The 19,593-nt window shown below is 36.8% G+C and overlaps 2 protein-coding genes, 1 non-coding gene and 2 pseudogenes across 6 annotated transcripts; 3 read left to right on the top strand and 2 right to left on the bottom strand.

Moving 5' to 3' along the window:
• Positions 1 to 241: 241 nt before the first annotated feature.
• On the bottom strand, positions 242 to 1,783 carry LOC118029085 (3-ketoacyl-CoA synthase 10-like; annotated as a pseudogene).
• Positions 1,784 to 2,860: 1,077 nt separating this feature from the next.
• On the top strand, positions 2,861 to 3,636 carry LOC118029041 (heavy metal-associated isoprenylated plant protein 28). Its single transcript, XM_035032827.2, has 3 exons — positions 2,861 to 2,961; positions 3,060 to 3,135; positions 3,235 to 3,636. The coding sequence occupies exons 1-3, from the start codon at positions 2,956 to 2,958 to the stop codon at positions 3,486 to 3,488; spliced, it is 336 nt and encodes a 111-aa protein (XP_034888718.1). The 5' UTR covers positions 2,861 to 2,955; the 3' UTR covers positions 3,489 to 3,636.
• A 1,463-nt stretch (positions 3,637 to 5,099) lies between these two features.
• Positions 5,100 to 6,676, bottom strand: LOC118029040 (uncharacterized). The gene is made up of 3 exons (XR_012168645.1): positions 6,441 to 6,676; positions 6,085 to 6,246; positions 5,100 to 5,331 (listed from the first exon to the last, which is right to left on the bottom strand). It is a non-coding gene; the product is annotated as an uncharacterized protein (transcript).
• A 519-nt stretch (positions 6,677 to 7,195) lies between these two features.
• LOC118029039 (protein DAY-LENGTH-DEPENDENT DELAYED-GREENING 1, chloroplastic-like) lies at positions 7,196 to 13,364 on the top strand (annotated as a pseudogene).
• A 442-nt stretch (positions 13,365 to 13,806) lies between these two features.
• LOC118029038 (squamosa promoter-binding-like protein 12) lies at positions 13,807 to 19,593 on the top strand. Of its 4 annotated transcripts, none has more exons than XM_035032823.2 (8): positions 13,807 to 13,992; positions 15,646 to 16,076; positions 16,226 to 16,269; positions 16,419 to 17,153; positions 17,318 to 17,463; positions 17,837 to 18,037; positions 18,229 to 18,625; positions 19,281 to 19,593. In XM_035032823.2, exons 4-7 carry the CDS (start codon positions 16,501 to 16,503, stop codon positions 18,573 to 18,575), a joined length of 1,347 nt encoding a protein of 448 aa, XP_034888714.1. In that variant the 5' UTR covers positions 13,807 to 13,992; positions 15,646 to 16,076; positions 16,226 to 16,269; positions 16,419 to 16,500; the 3' UTR covers positions 18,576 to 18,625; positions 19,281 to 19,593. The 4 variants fall into 4 exon arrangements, with proteins under 4 accessions (XP_034888714.1, XP_034888712.1, XP_034888713.1 ...); XM_035032821.2 differs by having other exon boundaries at positions 17,786 to 18,037; XM_035032822.2 differs by having other exon boundaries at positions 17,318 to 17,484.

Genomic DNA, 19,593 nt, shown 5'->3' with positions numbered 1-19,593 from the left:
GGAAGGGTGAACTTTTCAGAGAGCTCAGGAACTCCCGCTATCTCACCGAGCAAGAAACCGCCACCGTCCGTCTCTCTCTGGATTAAAGTGTTGTTGTCATATTGTTTGAATGCTGATATTTGCAGGGTAGATTGAGAATTGCCGATTTCGGATGGTCATTGCAATCATGGAGTAATAGACACACAATGTGTGGAACTTTGGATTACTTGGCACTGGAAATGGTGGAGAACAAGGCTCATGATTATGCTGTTGATAACTGGACTTGGGGGTTCTTTGCAGGAATGCAAGGGCTGGGTTTTTTCTTGAAGAGCAAGTTAGTAAAGAAATGAATTTGTTCAGATACAGGGAGGACTAAAGGGCCTAGAGTGTTAATGTTGGCCTTGAGTGCATGGCGTCCCATCTCAACCAGGTCCTTGCTAACTGACAGACCTTGCCTTCCTTCTGCATCTTCCTTCAGGTGCATGGTTTTGAAGCTTCTGTTGTCCACGCCTTGGTGAGTTCGAACAAGCTGTAAATATTATTAGTGCTCTACTTTGACAAGTATGGCTCTATAAATTCACTGAATAGCAAAAACACTAATGGGACAACACATGATTATAGGGACTTTAGATTGCGATTAGTTGAAACAAATATCTGAAACAACAAAAAAAATAAAAGGGGAGTACCCGCTTCATTTCATACTTGGAGCGCCATCGGTCAAGCTTGCAACTAGATAGGAGCATTGCTGCTGCTCCCATTCTGAAGAAACAACTTGGAAGGAGCATGTCCATATCATTGCCACTGTACCACGTAGAACTCACCACTTATGTGCTCACTACCAGTGCATAGGAATGAGGATAGGCATTCAAAAGGTCTTTAGCTAGATCAATAGCTATAATGCCAGCTGCACGTCCCATTCCACCGAGATTAAAGCTATTAATATCATGCCTAAGCTTGTAGTGATTTATTACATTGATGAGAGTGATGGGATAGTATTTAGGATCCCACAGTTGACTATAAGAATGTTTATATCCTTAGGCCTTATTTTTGTGGCTGCAGGAAGGTCATCTACAGCTCCAAACATGACCATTGCTGCCTCTTCACGGCCATCCTTCAGTGTTATCTTGTGTCCAGGTTGAAAAACTATTCTGGGCATGTAGGTCTCATCTCCAATGCCAGAATTCTTGAGAGCTCGGTGCTGAAATTTGATTGCGGCATCATTAAATTTGCCTGATTTATTTGCCAACTCAATGAGTTCATCCTCAGTAATCTGTACACAACTTAACAAGGAATTAATGTTGTTCTTTCTGTCAGTCTATTCGCATAGTTTTTGCTGATAAGATTATGATATTTAATGTCAAATGCCTAACAGAGCAATCTAGCAAGAGTAGAAGTAGAAGTTGATTACCTTGAGCTCATCTGGTGCACGAAAACATGCAAAGTCGACCAAATAAGTTGACGGTGGAGTTAAATCAAGATAAATGTATATGATTAAACCCAAAAATCCCACAATGAAAAGTGCATCAACGGGGTCACGTTTTAGGCAGAAATCTTGCCAGATGAAGAGTTTTCCAATCTGAGCACTGAGAATCACTATGAGAACTGGTGCTGTTAGGAAATAAAACATAGGGCTAAGGAGATAAGAATATCCCGGCTCGAAATATTTCAAGTTAGCTGAGTTCAGGAAATCTGGCAATCCTCTTAGAACCCTGACAGAGAAATTCAAATAACCAGCATATGGACCTGAATTCTCTACACCTCGGTTCCCAATTTCAGTGGATAACAACTCCTGCTGTCTTTCCATGGGAAGTAGTCTGATGAAACTAACATTGATCAAGAAACCAAGAGGCAAAAAAGAAAGAAAGAAGGAAAAATGACCCGAGCCTGGCCAGCATGGGAAGTGAAAGGGGTGTGAAGAAAGGGGGTTTGCAAACAGAATCGATATAAAGGTCTGGTAGGAAATAATATAATAAAGCATGGAGTTAAGTTATGGGTAATACTATAAGTAGGAGGAGAAGCTAACAGAAACAGGCAGGCTCTTTGTGCTGAAAGCAAGTGAACAGCGGATTTGTTTCATCCAGAGAACCCATGCGTGGGGGAGATGGTTTGCTTTGCTACCTCGCAGAGAGAGGGAAAGGGAGAGACTAGAGAAAAAGTGGAGTTTACATGGTTAACACGTGTAATTATTCTTCTACGTGAAAGGCAACTTCAAAATGAATGAATTAGTATTAGTTCATGGACGAGACAGATGGTTAAGTTAATGTAGTAGTTTTTGCGGATGCAGCCTGAAAAAATAAATTTAAAAAGAATTATGAATTGTATTTTTTTCTGCAGTTTTTTGTTAACCAAAGATAAATGATCTGAGATTCTATTAAAACTATAATTTATATTAATTAACCAAAGATAAAACGCAAATAGTAGTTTAATTACTTTCTCAAATTTATGGCCTCTCGTATAAATCTGAGGTCGAGAATTGGGAGGAGGACTAATCGCTGGGATTGATACTGGATCACAAGGGGGGTCATTTGGACTGTCTTTCAGAATACTTACTATCTTGGGGCTACTTAGAAGAGGTCTCTTCCCATGAGCTGAGAAAATGGCTGCAAGTTGGCTGGTAGGAGTCGTCTTCCAAGAATGTAATCTTCATCATATTTCTAGGCAGGAAGGACCCATTTCCGCTAGCGTAATCATACGAGTGCTGCCTTGTATATTATATCCAAGTAATGTGTACTTCAAGTAACAAGGCCACTCGCATGTTACTGTGCAATCATCACCCATAATGATCCACCTAATTACAATCATTTCACTCACGAGTTATCCACCATTTGCTTCTTACATTAACATGCGGAACTAATCTACCAATTGCTATTACGTACCTTACACACGCGGACAGATATATATATTGAGAAGTTAAGAGAGCAAGCTTGTGTTGATTACTACTGCCTGCCTAGGATATCTGCATGCCAACATACAGCCATGGAGGTATGGCGTTCTTCTCATTCTTTACAATTTGGATTCGCCTTCACAAACCCTTTGTTTTGATATATACCATTAGCATATTGCATGATGGTGTCTAACAGGTTATCGAGTTGAAGGTGCATCTGCATTGCAAGGCCTGTGAGAAAGCAGTACGCAAAGCCTTGTGCAGGATCAAAGGTAATAACGAAAGCACCAAACCCATAATAAACTATTATCTGTCATTCAAACTTATAATTGAGGGTATGGCTGAACGATGAGTGATCGATCACTTTACAGGGGTAACATGCGTGCAGATCGATGGTATATCAAACAAGATTACAGTGATGGGGTATCTGGATAAAAAGATGGTGGTGAAAGCTATTTGGAAGACAGGGAGAAGGGCTGATGTGCTGCCATCTTCTCCATCTCTTCGCTTGGAGGCACCGGCGCCTAGTCCTAGATTGCCTACTGGCTTTCGGTGCATCATTCCAGCTAAATGGTGTTTCAAGAAACCAAATACCATTCCCAGAAGCACCGCTGTAACATCATGAATAAATTGTACTAAGATATCGATTAAAATCTTAAATAAAATCTTCTAATTAACATCATTATTTTAATTTGTGTAAGAAACATATTTTATTAACCTGAACAAATTCAATGTAAAAACTTAAATAGTTAAGTAAGGTTAAAGATGTGATTTATCGGGGGATGTTTGAGATTGTGGTGAGAATGCTTTTTAAAATAACTTTTTGCTTGAAAATACATTATAATTTATTTTTTATATCAGTAAATCAAAATAATTAGAAAACAGTAAAAAAAACATCAATTTAATGTTTTTTCAAAGCAAAAATACTTTTGAGAAGCACCTAAAAACAAAATCAAATTAATGATAATGAAAAAAAGTAGGCACAAATATTGCAGAAAATGCTGGAAAAAAATATTGTAGCTGTTTTCAGGATGGAATCGGAAGGGAATAATGAGGAAATGTTAAGAAGAGCCGAAGCCAAGAAAATTGATGATGATGAAGATGTTGCTTTTGAAGAAAATACTTTTCAGGATTATAATCTTTCTTCCTTAATGGCTGTTGTTTAGGTATTCTTTTAACATTTTGTTTCGGTCACCATTAAATCAGATATTAAATACCATCTTCTACTTTCTAGCTCCTATATTATAAATGGGTAAAATGCTTCTCTTCTAGTTGTTTTGTTGATCTTAATCTTTAGTGAATTGTGTCGAAGAGTCTGCTTTGTATTTGAAGTCTTGAACGGGTTAAACCATTAAAAGCCCCATCTTCTTCTTGGTTTCTTGAAGTCACCCATTACCCTAATAACAGCTAAGAAGTGCCACTGATATTATCTTTGAGTTTGTTCTGTCAATATGTGATAATATATAAATTAAGGCATTTTTAGGTGATTTTTCATAATCTTGATGCCTCGTTTCAAAACCATCTACAAACACTCAAAATAAGGATAATTTGATGTCTTTTTAGTTCATATAAACTTTGAAAAACATTTTCAAACTCAGTAACATTGCCAGCCTAGGGGATTACTAATTGTGTTTCATCCCAGCCTGTAGGGCGTAAGGCATTGGCAGTTGAGTTTGAAAAGGTACGTATGTTTTCAGCTCGAAGCTAAAACAACCTTTCCTTGCAGTTCTAAAATTCCGAGTTGTTACCACATGACGTCACGTACAATTTCCACACTTCACACCTCGTCCTGGCAATACAAGTTAATACTTCAGTGTTCCACAAGTGAACTTTTACGATGACGCCTGCGACCACAGATCATGCAAATTAGATGCGAACAAGATAAGCAGTGCGGCTCATGTCCAAGGGAGCGGAGCAGGTGGAGTTAACATGATAATGGCACGCGATGTTACAAACTTCACGTGGCAGCAGAGATACTGTCATGTTGTCAGCTTGCCATGGACCCAGAGTTTCCATCTGCAAACAACAGAGATTGGCAAGACACGAATGTAATGCAGTCGTCACGTGGACGTTCTTAAATAAACAACTTAAACCTTCGTATCAAGGAAAAGGAACAGTAAACTTTCTCCTGAGTAAAAAGATTATCATTCAATAGACAGACAAGATCTAGCTCACCAATATGGGATTTTTGTTAATGATAAAAGATATGATTGGATGGAAAAAAAAAAAAAAAAAAAAACACAAAACAGGACATAAATCCCTCCTCTAGTTATGTTTCAGTAACCACAAGGTTCATCTTTCTAAAACATGTACAAAATTTGAACAAACACAAACAACAAACTTTAATTTCAGCTATCAGCCTTATTCTAAGCAAAATGTTGTAGTTTGCTATCCCAATCCAAGACACCTTACTCTTCTAGATGCCTTGATCAAACTGTCAATTTCAGATGTATAAAGCAAACTTTCACCTGCCATGGAGAATAAAGGAAACATCAGGCTTATACACCAGGAGAACTCCATTTGGGTTAATATCAATTTTCCTTTGTGTGCTGGAATTCTAACACTATGCTAACATAAAACTGTTCAAAACAATATTCCAGTACATTTACATGGCACGCTGTATTTCTAAATTTCCAAGCATCACTACTTGGAACTTGGAAGTTATTTAAGAGAGCATAAAACACTAGTGTAGACGTCACATGTTTTCTCCATACTTAACTAATCTCTACCAAAACACAATACTACCAAAGACACGACATCATTCTCTTCTGACATCATTCTCTTCTGTAGCGTTACCATGTTTGCAAACTCTGAAACCACTACAAAGAAAGAAAGAAAAAAAAAAAACAATAATAATAAAAGAACAAGATAAGAATAAAGACAAGATGTTAATTACAACACAAAGTTGTTATCACATTGATCATGCCTTCACAATTTTTTTCCCAAAAGCCATCCCTGAATCCATTAAGGTTTAAATAAAGAAAGCATCGATCAGATAAGTATCTCCACCACAAAAAAAAGAATCGCAACAATACCAGGATAGCATTATGTTAAACCCCAGCTAAGCAACCTATGATCGAAGTCTTAAACATGCAGGCATTCTCACAATACGATAAACATGCAAATTAATCCAAGAACATGAAACCTTCACTCAGTCAACTTCACTTTTGGTTTTTTGCAGAAACATAATATGGAATGCAGATTGAATTACGCACACAAACCTTTACTTAGGAGGTCGAAGAAGCCGACGATTTCATCCCAGCAGTATTCGAAGCACTGCTATCCCCTGCTGATGGAGGCACATATATCCTTGCTTTCTTGAGAATTTCAGCAACAACCCAATGCTTCCGTTTACTTAACGGCCTCGACGGATCCAATCTAACCTGAAAATCCACGCATTTCCACAAATTCCGAAATTACCACTGATTAATTATCAAAGTTTCGTTTTTTTTATTTTCATTTTATTTATCAAGAACCATTTTTTTTTTCGTTTAATAAAATTATTAATTGAATAATCAATCAATGATTCAAAATATTAAGCAAAGAAAAGTAAGAAAGAGTGTTAGAGAGTACTGACTCGATCGCCGATGTTGCAGAGGTCGTTTTCGTCGTGAGCCATGAACTTGGAGGTCCGCTTGACGTATCGATTGTAGAGCTTGTGGTGGAACAGCCTGTCCACCGCCACCACCACCGACTTCTGCATCTTGTTCGACACCACCATTCCCACCACCGACTTCATCCTCTTCCTCTCCCCCCCTCACTCTCTCCAATAAAAAATCCTTAAACCCTAAATCCTCACTAATTCTATTTTATTTTCTCTCCGCACTGTTGCACTTCAGGTACTAAAACGACGTACCGTTTAAAAAATGACGTTTTCGCCCTTATCCTCTTAGAGAAATCTTTATTTAGTCCCTAAAGTAATGTGTATTATCCTACTATCAATCAAGTTTCAAATAGTATGGTTTTATCAATTGAGTCCCTAATGTGTATCGATTTTACCTCAAGTTTATCAACATCACCCCTCCAAGCTCCATCCATTTTTTTTAGTAGCAATAGCAAGATTTTGTCCAATTCTGAAATACTTGATAAGTTTTCCAACCAAAAAATTTTGATTTTATCAATTAAGTCCCTAACAAGTACTAATTTTACATCAAGCATAATTTATATAAAATAAAATCAATTGATAATGAGGTAACATGTTAGGGGCTACATTGAAGATTCACCATTTTTCTTCCTATTTATCTTTCACGAATCCATAAGGTTAATACAGTAATTAGCAATTTAAATGGAATTCTTAATTCTTTTGTTTTTTATTATTATCCAGTACTGAGAGTGAAAGCTTAAAAACCGTCATCCTCTTGGCTTTGCTTTTGCTTTCCCTCTCTAGCCTTTAAGCTGAGGTTAGCTTTTATTTCATCACAATTACAAAAACCCCTTCTGTGTTGTAAAGTCCACTTCTTTTCTTGTTTCTTCTCCTTTTATTTTTGTTCTTCAGCTCAGGGTATGAATTTCTGAGCTTATTTTTTTTCATGGTCACCTTAGTAGTCAAGATATTGAATTTTCAAGGAATTGTCTTGTTTTTTGTCTGATAAGAAGAAGTTTGATGGTTTCATGATTACAGCAATCTGGAGTAGCAGTTTTTTGTCTTTGGTTTGAGAAGATGAAAAAATGTTGGGTTCTTGATGACCACTTCAATGGTCTTATGCAACAACCTTAGCTTTAACACTAACCAAATCCAAAACCCACCTAGGAACAGGAATTCATTAACCAAATCATACAGATTGCTACTCCAATTCGGTAATAAGAGCCGGGGATTTTGTGGGGTCGTTGCAAATGCAAAGAAGAAAGGCGAAAATCATTCTAAGAGAAAGAGAGGTTGGTGGCAAAGGTTTTTTATTGACGAAGAAGGGAATTGGCTTGGATTAAAGGATGATGATGTGCTTGATGCCGAGGCTGAATTGTATGAGAATTCGAGTGATGAGGGGTTGTCCGAGGAAGAGAAATTTGAGGCTCGGAAGAGGAGAGCTGAGGCAATTGTGGACTTGAGATAAGCACAAGAAGATATGTTGAACGAGGAGAGTAGGAAGTGGGAGGACTGGATTGTGGATTATGGTGATAATGGTCATGATGATGATAGTAATGGTTCATGGTGGAGTAAAGAGTTTGATGGAAATGGGGGCTCAGTGGAGGATGTGCGGTCGGATCCTACTGACCTTGTACCTGAGAAAGGATTTGTCGAGTCTGTTAGAGATTTGGTTTTTGGTAGGGAAGAGGAGGATTTGCTTTATGAAGACCGCGTGTTCCGGTATGCCTCATTGAACTCGGTCAGTGAGTTTCACTTCATTGCACTCTGTTTCAGAGCCCTGCCTTATGCCATCATTTCCGATGTCGGGGTAGATTGTTTAAAGGGTTTCCATTTCTATTCATTACTTACTCATAGTGCCAATCGAGAATTTGTTGTCTATGTGACCATGTCAAAATTTGTGGCGCTAATCTCATGAAGTTGATGATGCTACCACTTACTTTAACATTGTTGTTTAGGGACAACACTAACTTGTGTATTGCGTAGACTGAATCGGATGGGACAGAATTTTGCAGCACCCTATGCTATAGTGATGCAAAATAAAGGACATCCGTATGAAAAGGGATGGGCAATCCTATCTCCATATAGCACATCAATATATAGGATGATAAAAGTATCTATACTTTTAGGATTAAGTTTCATGTAATAAAACTAAATAGAGTATCATTGACTTGATATTTAATTGGATATGATTGAAGTGTATGGTTATCGAAACTGTTCAAAGTGGACATTTCATGTTTTGATCTTTGTTGAACTTGACTGCTTCATGACAATTTACCTTACATGTTGTGAAGAAGGATTTTCTGTATGCTCTGCTTAATTTTGAAAATTTGTTTATCAATCTGGCATGCTTGTACTCAATACCATAGCCATATTCATCTTGTTGCAGGCCAAATTTTTGGCAGTATTGATAATCATACCCTGGGCCTTGGACTTTGCAGTTCATGACTATGTTCTCATGCCCTTCTTAGACAGGTAACAGTTAGGTCAAAATGGTTTCTTAAGCGACTTCTCCTAATCTTAACAACAAGAAATATTTGATTTTCTGTGTTGCTCTCTTCTTCACCTGATATGTTTAAAACAATGCTTATGGTGCACTTAAAACTCTGTATTCCTAAATAAGTTTATTAATCCATGTCATGAACAGATATGTCAAGACTGTACCACTTGCAGCACAGATGCTTGATGTGAGAAAAAATCAAAAGCTTGAGATGATTAAGGAAATAAAATTGGAAAAAGCAAGATTGAAGCTCGAGGTAGAGATTGGTAAATCTCCACCTCTCTCCGATGAGGAGGAATGGAGGGAGCTACGGCATAAAGCGGAAGAACAACATGATTTTGTGCTTGCTTTGCTAGCTCATCTTTGTTATCTATCTGATTCCTCTAGTGAATTGCGTCTCAATGCATTTTATGAGTAGAAGATTCATTCAAATGGTATTCTTAGACATTAATTCTAGGATTATTTTCAAAACATTAAATCACATTAATTAATTCTCGATAAATACAATACCTTGGAAAGCTTTCCTTGTGCTCTTTGATTACAAATGTAAACATCTTGATGTGAATTCTGTTCTTTTCAACTTCTGGCTGGTTGCTTAAACATGTTAAGAGTTACGAGATGAGTGGAGGTTAGAAAACCGTAGATCATTTGCCAACATATGGTCAGATATGGTCTTTGGGGTCTCAATATTCGTTCTTTTGTACTTCAATCAGAGTAAAGTGAGTAGTTATCAGTCGTTCTCTATGCATAATACCTTTTATGTGTGGAATTGATATGTTTCACATCACTGTGAGGCCTCCATCACTGTCATCATAATTGCCATCATCTATCTATCCATCGAAAACTGCAATTATGTGGAAACAACAAGTGGCATGTCACCTTATTCTAAAGTTGCAATTATTTTCACGCTTCTATCAATTTTCACCTTGTCTGTATTCATATCCGTGAGAAATCATTCATCTTTTTAAAGAAAACAACGAACCACTTATGTACCTTTCAGAGTTGTTTACTCATCTAAATTGCTATAGAGCATTTCTGGAGTTAGTGCATAGAGACTTGCTGAATGGTTTTTGCCTTATTGTAGTTATATGCCCTCAATGGTTGTTCTGCTTAAACCACGTTTGGAAATGCTTAGTTCTATCATACTCTTGTGTCGTGTTTCTTACAATTTTTTTTTTTCTTATTTTTATACTTTTGCAGGTAGCTTTGCTGAAATTTACAGGTTATAAAATACTAAACAATGTTTCAGATACTGGGAAGGCATTTCTAATCATACTTATCACAGATATTTTTTTGGGGTAATATTTTCTGCTCTTCACAAAATTATTCTCATTAGCACGTGTTTACCAAAGACATTTTATTTTATATGCTAGTTCAGAAGTTGGCCCTGATCGAATTCATGCAAGTGAGAACAAATGTAAAATAACTTGGTGTCAGCCACTGTAGTAAACGTAGAGTCTGCAACTTCACTTCCTCCTCCCTATCCGACTTGATTTTGCTTTTAAATTTGGAATTTTTTCTTTCTTTTCAAACAATATATGTCCATGATGCACTAGTTTCAGTTTATTGAAGATATTTGAATTCCATATAATCTTTTCGTCTCTCTCTCTCTCTCTTACACACACACACACACACAAGTGAGCAAGCTGACACGATAATATTTCTTGCTGGATGCGTTATTAAAAAAAATGCTCACTATTCTCCTAATAATTTTCACTTACACTTTTTTTTGTATAATGAACATTATCCCTTATGAAATTGAATACTGTAGGCAGTGGCGGAGGGAGGGGGGGGGGTTGCAAGAAAATGCCCCTCCCTTGTATATTTATAATTGTAAATATTTATAATATTTCTTGGCCCTTCAATTTATATTTCTTGGCCCCTTCAAACTTTCTTTTCTTGCTCCGCCCCTGACTGTAGGTATCACTCTGAATCTGGTTGGCAGACCTTGCTGGAGCACTATGGACTTGAAGTTGACCAGTCTGCTATCACCATTTTTATCTGCTTGGTACCTGTTGTCATTGATGCATGTGTGAAGCTTTGGGTATGTTCTTTTGACTCAAATAAGTGTTTCATCGAATGATTTCCAATAAAAACCTTAATTCCGAAAAACATCCACTGTCTGTCTGTAGTTAAACTGGAACTGATTACCTTCCAAACATCATTAATTTCCACGTAGGAATATCAGCAAATGAAGCGATTAAAGTTTACTTGAAATTTAAATGAATGAGGTGGCTGTGCTAGTTCATCACCCAGCTGCTATTGCCCTTCCCTGTGCTTATCTATGAATTTATAAGACAAATGGTCGGGAAAGGTGTTTCATAAGGAAAGGAAAAGCAAATTTCCATGGGATGATACTGTGTCCATGGTGATAAACTGGAGAGATTGCTGAAGGCTGTCAGCCATTTTAATATTAAGATTAGATAGATTTTATAACCTCTATTAACTATTTGACAACTTGACCTCTGTTTACTTCTCATTGAAAGAGTTGGAAAGTAAGTTGGAGTCTTGCATTGCCCATTGCTTGTTCACAGGCTCACGATTTTATTCGAGAAATCTGATGATTTTGTTGATTGCTTATGGTGTTTGTGTTACAGTTGTTCAAATACCTACCAAGATTATCCCCGAAGGTGGCGAACATATTCCGCGAAATGAAGCGTCACTAGCCGAAAGTTTTTGGTCTGATCCTTGAATCCTTGCATTTTTTCCTACCTCCCCAATTTTTGTGGCATATAGTCCCTCGGTTTGTTACAAGCATTATCATGTAAAATATATTTATTATTAATAATTTTATTTTTTATTTTTTATTTATATTTAATTAATGAATCTAATGTTTGATGAATGAATTTAGAGTAAAGATAAAGTTCGTAGAACAAAAATACTCTGCATAAAAAATCATAAAATTGTTATAATTATGATATTTATATTACATCAAAGTTGTTTTTAAATGTTCATGGTCAATGTTCTATTAAAGATTGGATATTAATTAGAGATGTTAAGATTTATATATATTATGTTTATTTTTTTTATGAAAGGAAGAAGTTGCTCTTTCAAATTGAAATATGAGAGATACTTGGAACTATCAGATGATATATATACTTAACTGACCTACAAAAAAATTCTGTATAGAGAGATCATCAATGTCTATAGAAAGACTCACTTGATAGTTGTATTATAAATGATGCTTAAACTTGAGATCACTAAGTTATCTTATATAGAGAGTGTGTTATGTATTTTGATTCTAACCACATGTTATCCTAATCGAGGGTAATAAACTGACATATATTGAGTATAATATAAGCTATATGAACGTATTTAAATTATGAAGAGATAATTCATAACTCCTAGATAAATTAGAGAAAATCCTATATGTTCTTAAATAGTATTGATTATGAAATTATTGATCAATGTGGAATAAGATTCAAATTTATTTAAAGAATAAAAAATAATTTAATACAACAGATATACTTCATGTTATAATGTCTAAATCGAAACATTCTTAATAAATGAATAATAATTATACTGAAAAATGAGTTTTTGACAAGCTAAGTCAAACCATTTATGATTTTTTTTTTTAATATTTGAGGAATTATAATAGATTACTAGGTATTATATTTGATCTTTAAATATAAATTAATTAATTTTTAAATTAATAATAAATTAAATTTTATTGGAGGCATGTCCAGTTTTGTAAGTATACGGAGACAATGAACTCCCTGGCTAGACCTTTATTCTCTACGGAAGGAGTTTGTTCAAATACCTTCTGTTGACAAGATTTACATGTGATTCAATGACAATAACAGGCCCCCCCCCGAATCTGCATGTCTTCATTCGTTTGATCTGCTCCAATGGATTGATTTCCTTTGTGTATATGCATAAATGATACATGTTCACTAGTTATTCCTGATGTTTGAACAAGGCTTGCTGATTTGTCCTGGTTTATATATCATCATTTATGCTCCTCCCAGATCGCATCCTGCGTACGGATTCACACATCTCTGTCTGTCTAGATACTTTGATGGTTCGTACTCTCGAGGGTTAATGGCGGAGGGTAAGGGCTCGGACCCCAGCTGACAAATAGCAGCAATGCTCCTTCTACCTTTTCATGTTCCTGCTGCTACAAAGTTGCGTGGCAGGCTGCCACGCTTCGAGCTAAGATAGGAACTAGTTGAGCTGTGTAGCAGCAGGGACCAGAAGTGGATAGTCCATGGCAAGGCAACTCAAGGTCCCCCACTATAAATGAGCGTCTTAAATTACAGTGTCTCGGATGACACCAGCAAGCACATGTTCAAACCAGATGAATTCAGCATCCAATTTCCTGGCGAGAGATAACCCCCAAGTTTTATTCACTTGCGTGGTTGTCTGTGTTCTTTCATTCTTGAGGTTACGGTATCAAAAACATTAAAAAAAAAAAAAAAACAAGTCTTCTTCTCCGAGCAATTTTAAAATTTTATCCGATGAAATTATAACAAAAATCTCAAAAACCCTGCCGGCTTCTTTTTTTTCCTTCCCAATTCCTTGAATGGTTTTCGTGGATGTTGGAAAAGTCCAAGAATGAGGGACCATATTGTAATTCAGAAAGATTAATAAGGGCATTTTTAGTATTAAAAAGTAGCTCGGACTTTTCTTGCTGTCGCATCGCACCAACCAAAATCGAAAGAGGTATCACTGTCCAACCCCCAAAAAACAAAAATGTTCCCTGACAGTGGCATTAACCGTAATAAAATCAAACTCTGAGGCCAAACTAAGAATTTGAATACGTGGCGAGGCTAACGTCACGAAGGACGCAAAGTAAATGCCTCTATAAGTGACTTTATTTATTATATACACAAATAAAACATAAAAAAAATAAAAAAAGACTATAACTAGTAACAAATCTATGGCTTTACTGCTTTTTCTCCCTTCCTTCTCCCTCTCTCTCTTTCTACTTTTAGTACGTAACTCACTCACTGAGACAACACGGCCTCCTGACTCGGTTCAGCTCAGCTCACATGCCCCTCCCCCTTCTGTCAAGCTGCATCAGCTCTCACTCTCTCAGTTTCACCTGTAAAGTCTGCAACTTTATCAAATTTCTCTCTCTATAATAACTAAAGCTCCCTCTCTCTCTAAAGTGTTTTTTTGTGTGTGTGTTTCTGACATGGGTTTTGTGAGAGAGAAAATGGGTTCTGCTTATAAATTTGAAATATTTGTTTGTTATGTTTAGGGTTGTAGATTTTTAGGTGAATGAAATGTGTGCGGTTTTGGTTTTGCTTAAAGTAAATCCAAGAGCTCAGTTTACAAGGAAGGATGTTAAAGAAAGGAACTTTTTCTTTTTTAGGTGTATTGATGAATGGTTGATTATAAGGATAAGGATGAGTCAATGCATGTATGGATGTATGTGTATGTATTTATTTATGTATGTATGTATGTGTGTATGTATGTAGCTGTGAGTGCATGTGATGATGTGGCTGGCTTCTTGTGTGGGATGAGGCTAAGTGATAAAATGGGACTTATGGAAATTATTTAGTATTTACAATAAAACAAAAAGGAAAGATTTTGTAAATCTTTCTATGTTTTCTCCCTTGAGGTGTATAAGCAGATGAGGGTAGTTTGGAAACAATTGCTTACTTGAGAAAGATAACAAATACAACTCTTAGGATGCCAAAATTTATGATTTGTTAGTTACTTGTGTGGTTTATTGTTGTTTTTTCCTTCAATGACATGTATTGTTGGTGCAATAAATGTTGATTCATTTAGAAAACCTAAGTTTTTGAATTATTTCTGAACCTTGAATGTTGAATTTGACTGTTAAGAGAATTATACATCACCATTGAAAAAAAAAAACTATCATGTGGGCATAGACTTCTTATTGATTGGTGTATCTTTTCTTTTTCTTTGTAAGAGCTTCATGGTTTTGCTGAAGAATCATCATCATGATTATCTTCTTCATTGCTAATAGAATAATGGTTACACAAGTGCTTTTTGATTTGTTAAAAAAAGAAGAAGAAGAAATTGATAGCTTATTTTGGAAGTGAAAACTTGATATGAGGAGCTACATGTTCTCTTGTTTTCTAAGAAGTGGTCCATTATGCAGCAACGTGTTATGGCCAAATTTTTTAATGAAACAGCTACTTTTCAATCAGACTTATGTGCATTGAGAAATTCTCAGGAACATGTGAATCTTTGGGAAACCTATCTGTCAAGCTAATTGGAGAAAGACAGTTAATACTGCTGCGTTCTATTGTTTGAAAATTGAATTGACATTACTTGTCAACTTCATTAATGAGGCTCTGGTGGCAATGAATGGACAATTTTGACTTGAATGCTTTCAGCTGCTGCTAAGGGAAGTAATTATTAGGGCAGTAAACTGCTGCAGGGTTGATTATCAATTTACCAGTAATCATATAGAGTTAGATTGCAGCCAATCATCTTTCTCTTTCGACATGGTGAATCTATTTTACAATAACAAAAAGGTTATTTTTTATGTGAAGTGACTGCTTATTTGGGAACCTATCAAGCAGATGGCTCATACTTTTAATAGTTGTGATTGCTGTAAAGTTCAGATAAATGCTTCTTTTCACTTTATTCAGTTAAACTTTTGCATGGTCTGCGCTTATTGATATGAGCTACTAAGAAAACTTGCATAATAGTTCAGATGCTATGAAAATGGCACAATTTCTACTGATTTGGTTTAAACTTTTCACTATGTCTGGTTATTAGGATTCTGTTTTGTAACTTGGGGGTGACCTGTTGGAGCTTAGAGCTTCTATGGTGACTTTGTTGGCAACCTGGTGGCAGCATTGCTCAGGTTAAATGTGCTGAGCATTATTTTCTTGTCCAAGATGGGAAAGGGAAAGGTCCACCTTGAATGACTCGACAGATTAGATTTCTCTTGTTTGTTTCTTGGGAAGGGAGTTAAAGAATCTAACTAGAATGATGGGCTGAAAGCGACCTTCTTATGTGAAGCCAACTGTTCTTCTTTGGCTGTTTCCTCCTTTTTTCTGTCTAGCTTCTGCCAGCCTCTTATAAACTGGGGCGTGAAGGTCCTGATCTGTTTTCTCAATGGGAACAACGTGATTTTTTACTGCCTTCCTAACACGATATTTGCTTAAACAGAGGATCCAAGAAACACCCTGCAATTTGAGTTGAAGGTAACCCATAACCTAAGTCTAGATGCTGAATCTCAATAATTGAGAAATATATCAACTGCTTGCACATCTCTCATACCTTCACATTTCCTTTAATTACAGGGTAATTTTCATTTTGTTCAACTTGTGTGTAATTTAATTTCTCTTTTTAGGTCTAAGTAGTGCATTGGGCTAAACCCTTGCTGTAACTAACAAGGTATGACTGTTTCCTGTGCTTTCCACACGTTTTACATGTTTCACATCACTTAAACTTACTCTGTTTCCTGCTCATTCAGGATGTTTTACATGTTTATCACTGAAGCTTTCTCCAGTTATGATTCTGAAACACTGAATTTATGCATGCAGGCGTGATTGTGCAAGGGTGATTGTATATGTATTGTATGGGAAGAAGAGAACTTAAATCTGTTTTGTAAGGTCAATTTCTGTGATGGACTGGAACTCCACTGCATCTGAGGGGAACTGGGAGAACATAGCAGGGTTAAGTGCCAAGGCTAGTGACATTACAAAACAAGTACCATTGGTATACCATGAGACAGAGGTAGATGGAGCAATTGATAAAGCGATAACTTATTCGTCTGGTGGTGGTTTATCAAGCTCTGATTTGTGGCATGGGTCTTCATCCAAGAGCTCAGTTTCACCCTCTGTTGACTCTTCATTGAAGGGGGGGATCAAGACTTATAGCACTGCAGATGGTTTTCCTGGAGTTATCATTAGAAAGGACTTGACGAGGGTAGAAAGTACTGAGAATATTCCATCTCTGGGTGCTTCTGCTAGCTCTGGTGAACCAATAATTGGCTTGAAGCTTGGTAAACGGATGTACTTTGAAGACATTTGTACAACCAGCACTGCCAAATCATCGTCTTCATCCATTGTTTCCACTTCCTGTACTGCCACAACAAAGAGATCTAGGGCATCATATCCAAGTACACAGTCTCCACGTTGCCAGGTGGAAGGATGCAACCTTGATCTCAAGTCAGCTAAAGATTACCATCGCAGGCATAGAATCTGTGAAAAGCATTCCAAAAGCCCAAAGGTTATTGTTGGTGGCATGGAACGCCGATTTTGCCAACAGTGCAGCAGGTCTGTATTTCGAACCTTGATTTCTGGGGAATTCTAGTAATTAGTTGTTTTTATTTTCCAGGGTTTAGCTTTGTTGCATTTGGTTTTAGTTTCTAATGTTTTTGTCTACTGCTAAATAAGCGTGTCGATGCTGCATTTAAGTTGTAAAATAATTTTTTGTTTAGGTTTCATGAATTATCAGAGTTTGATGACAAGAAGCGAAGCTGTCGTAGACGTCTTTCTGATCACAATGCAAGGCGACGGAGGCCACAACCTGAGGCAATCCGGTTCAATTCAGCAAGGCCATCATCATCGCCATCATCATTTTATGGTTCTCATTTCAATTTCAAAGGTTTTAGCTGTCTTGTGTTGCATTATAAATCCTTATAAGAATCCCTATCTGCATCTGCTGTTTTGCTTGTTATTATGACTGGTTCAATGTTGGTTAGCTCCTTACTTCCCTTCTGGCTGACTCTATTTTTTTTAAAAAATCTTTAATCAAATAGCTATTTATCTGGAACCCTAGTGAACAATGTATGATAGGTGATTGTTATATCTCAGTCTCTATAACTGCTGGTAGAAAGTATTTTCTTCTACATTATAATTCTTCCTGATCATAGCCTGTTTTGCTGCCATTTCTTGTACCCTTACAGATGGTAGACAGCAGATGAATGTTGTATTGAATAGGGTGCCTTTCCTGGCAGGAAATTCAACTTGGCAAAGTGAGTGCGGCTTTAAAGTCACTCATCCTGGAGATTTTTTTATTAGGCCTGCAAAAGCAGGGGGCATCCATAGGCAGCTTAGCTATCCTTGCAATGAAGTGCCAGATGCAGCTTCAACAATACCAACAGGCTCGGATAAAATTCTCTCTTTTGAGAGAAGTACACCCCAGGCCTTTAGTCAAGGTTTGTTTCACTCATAAATAGTAAGATTGTTGGAAAAGATTGGTTGGGCATAACATGAATTTTATGTTTGTTTTCTGTTGTTGCTCACTTTCTTAACATTCACACATTCCAAAGTTGACTCCCCTTTTTTGGTGCCTTTTCTTAAACTAAATCAAACATCAATATGGTGTGTACATTTTTTTTTTTAACAGGTTTCGAGGGGTCTGCATTAACTTCTAACATTGAGGTAGCACCAGATCTTCGGCGTGCTCTCTCTCTTCTGTCAACCACTTCTTGGGGCTCGAATGAGCATGGATCCACCTCTCTGGATCAACTGATGCTCGCAAACCAAACAAGCTTGACACAGCCAATGATAAATGCTGAACTCCAAAATTGTCCAGTTGCTTCATCAGAAAATGCACGGATGGAACAGGCATCCCTTGAGTCTCGGGTGCATTCTTTGGATTTACATGACAATGGAAACGTCCAGTTGCAAGAGTTTCAGCTGCTCAAAGCACCCTATGCTACCGGCTGCTTTTATTCCAATCAATTCAGCTAATTATTGGAAATGATTCAGCTCTTCCTTTTTTGAAATAACTGCTCGTTAAGGTCAGTATGTTCATCATCATTTTGCACATTTTTTGTGTATCTTTTTCTTGGACCTGATGTTCAATCATCCTTCTTTCATAGTGTAATGGTATGGTGTTTGACTTTCATTGCTATCTGACTTTCTGGAATGGATATCCACATGTTTGGTCGATGTTGTACGGTTAATTGTTTTGCACTTTTTTTGTGCATCTCCTTTCTTCTTCTTTTGGGCCTGATGTTCAATCATCCTTCCTTCATAGTGTGATGGTATTGTGTATGACTTTCATTGTTATCGGTGCTTTCTGGAATGGATATTCACGCATTTGGTCAATTCTATACAGTTAATATCTAGGACCTTCTATCTGGTTTTTCTGAACTCTTTTCCTGGACAAGTTTTCTGTTTTTACTTGAAGGTGTCAATTCTTGAATGGCTAATTCTACCATAAAGGGCTACATCTGAGTATCATGGTTTCCTTGTCATTCTTTCTTGCACAGACACCTAGAAAAACTAGAGGGTAGCTTTCCAACTCAACTTGCATTGGTCCCAAAGAGTTTATGTTTGATTGATTAAACTCGTTTTTTTTTTTTTAACATGTTGATTGATTAAACTCCATTTGATTGGAAGTCCTTAACTTTGGCATGCTCAATTAGTCAAGTAATTTCTTCTGATTTCCAGGTTTGCTTTCATCTGGCAATTTTTCAAAATTGAACATTTGGATGGTTTCAAAAGCATCAACTTTCAACCATTTGAAGTCTGCCTGAATTGCAGTTCAAACTAATGTTGCCAGAGTGCAGTTTAAAAGGAAGTCCAGAATAAAGTTGCTGTTGCACCGTATTTTCTTGACTAAAAACAGCGTCTCATAACACCATTTGGACTGCAATGTGGCTAAAACCTTGCTATTACCTCTCTCTATCTGGACAGTATCATTGGCATGACATTTGTAACTTTGTCAGACTGCAAAATGAATGGTTTGAGGGATTTTTTTGTC

Source organism: Populus alba, chromosome 18, assembly GCF_005239225.2.
Source record: "Populus alba chromosome 18, ASM523922v2, whole genome shotgun sequence".
Lineage (NCBI taxonomy): Eukaryota > Viridiplantae > Streptophyta > Magnoliopsida > Malpighiales > Salicaceae > Populus > Populus alba.
The sequence above is the reverse complement of the archived record's forward strand: the minus strand, read 5'-3'. Positions and strand labels throughout refer to the sequence as shown.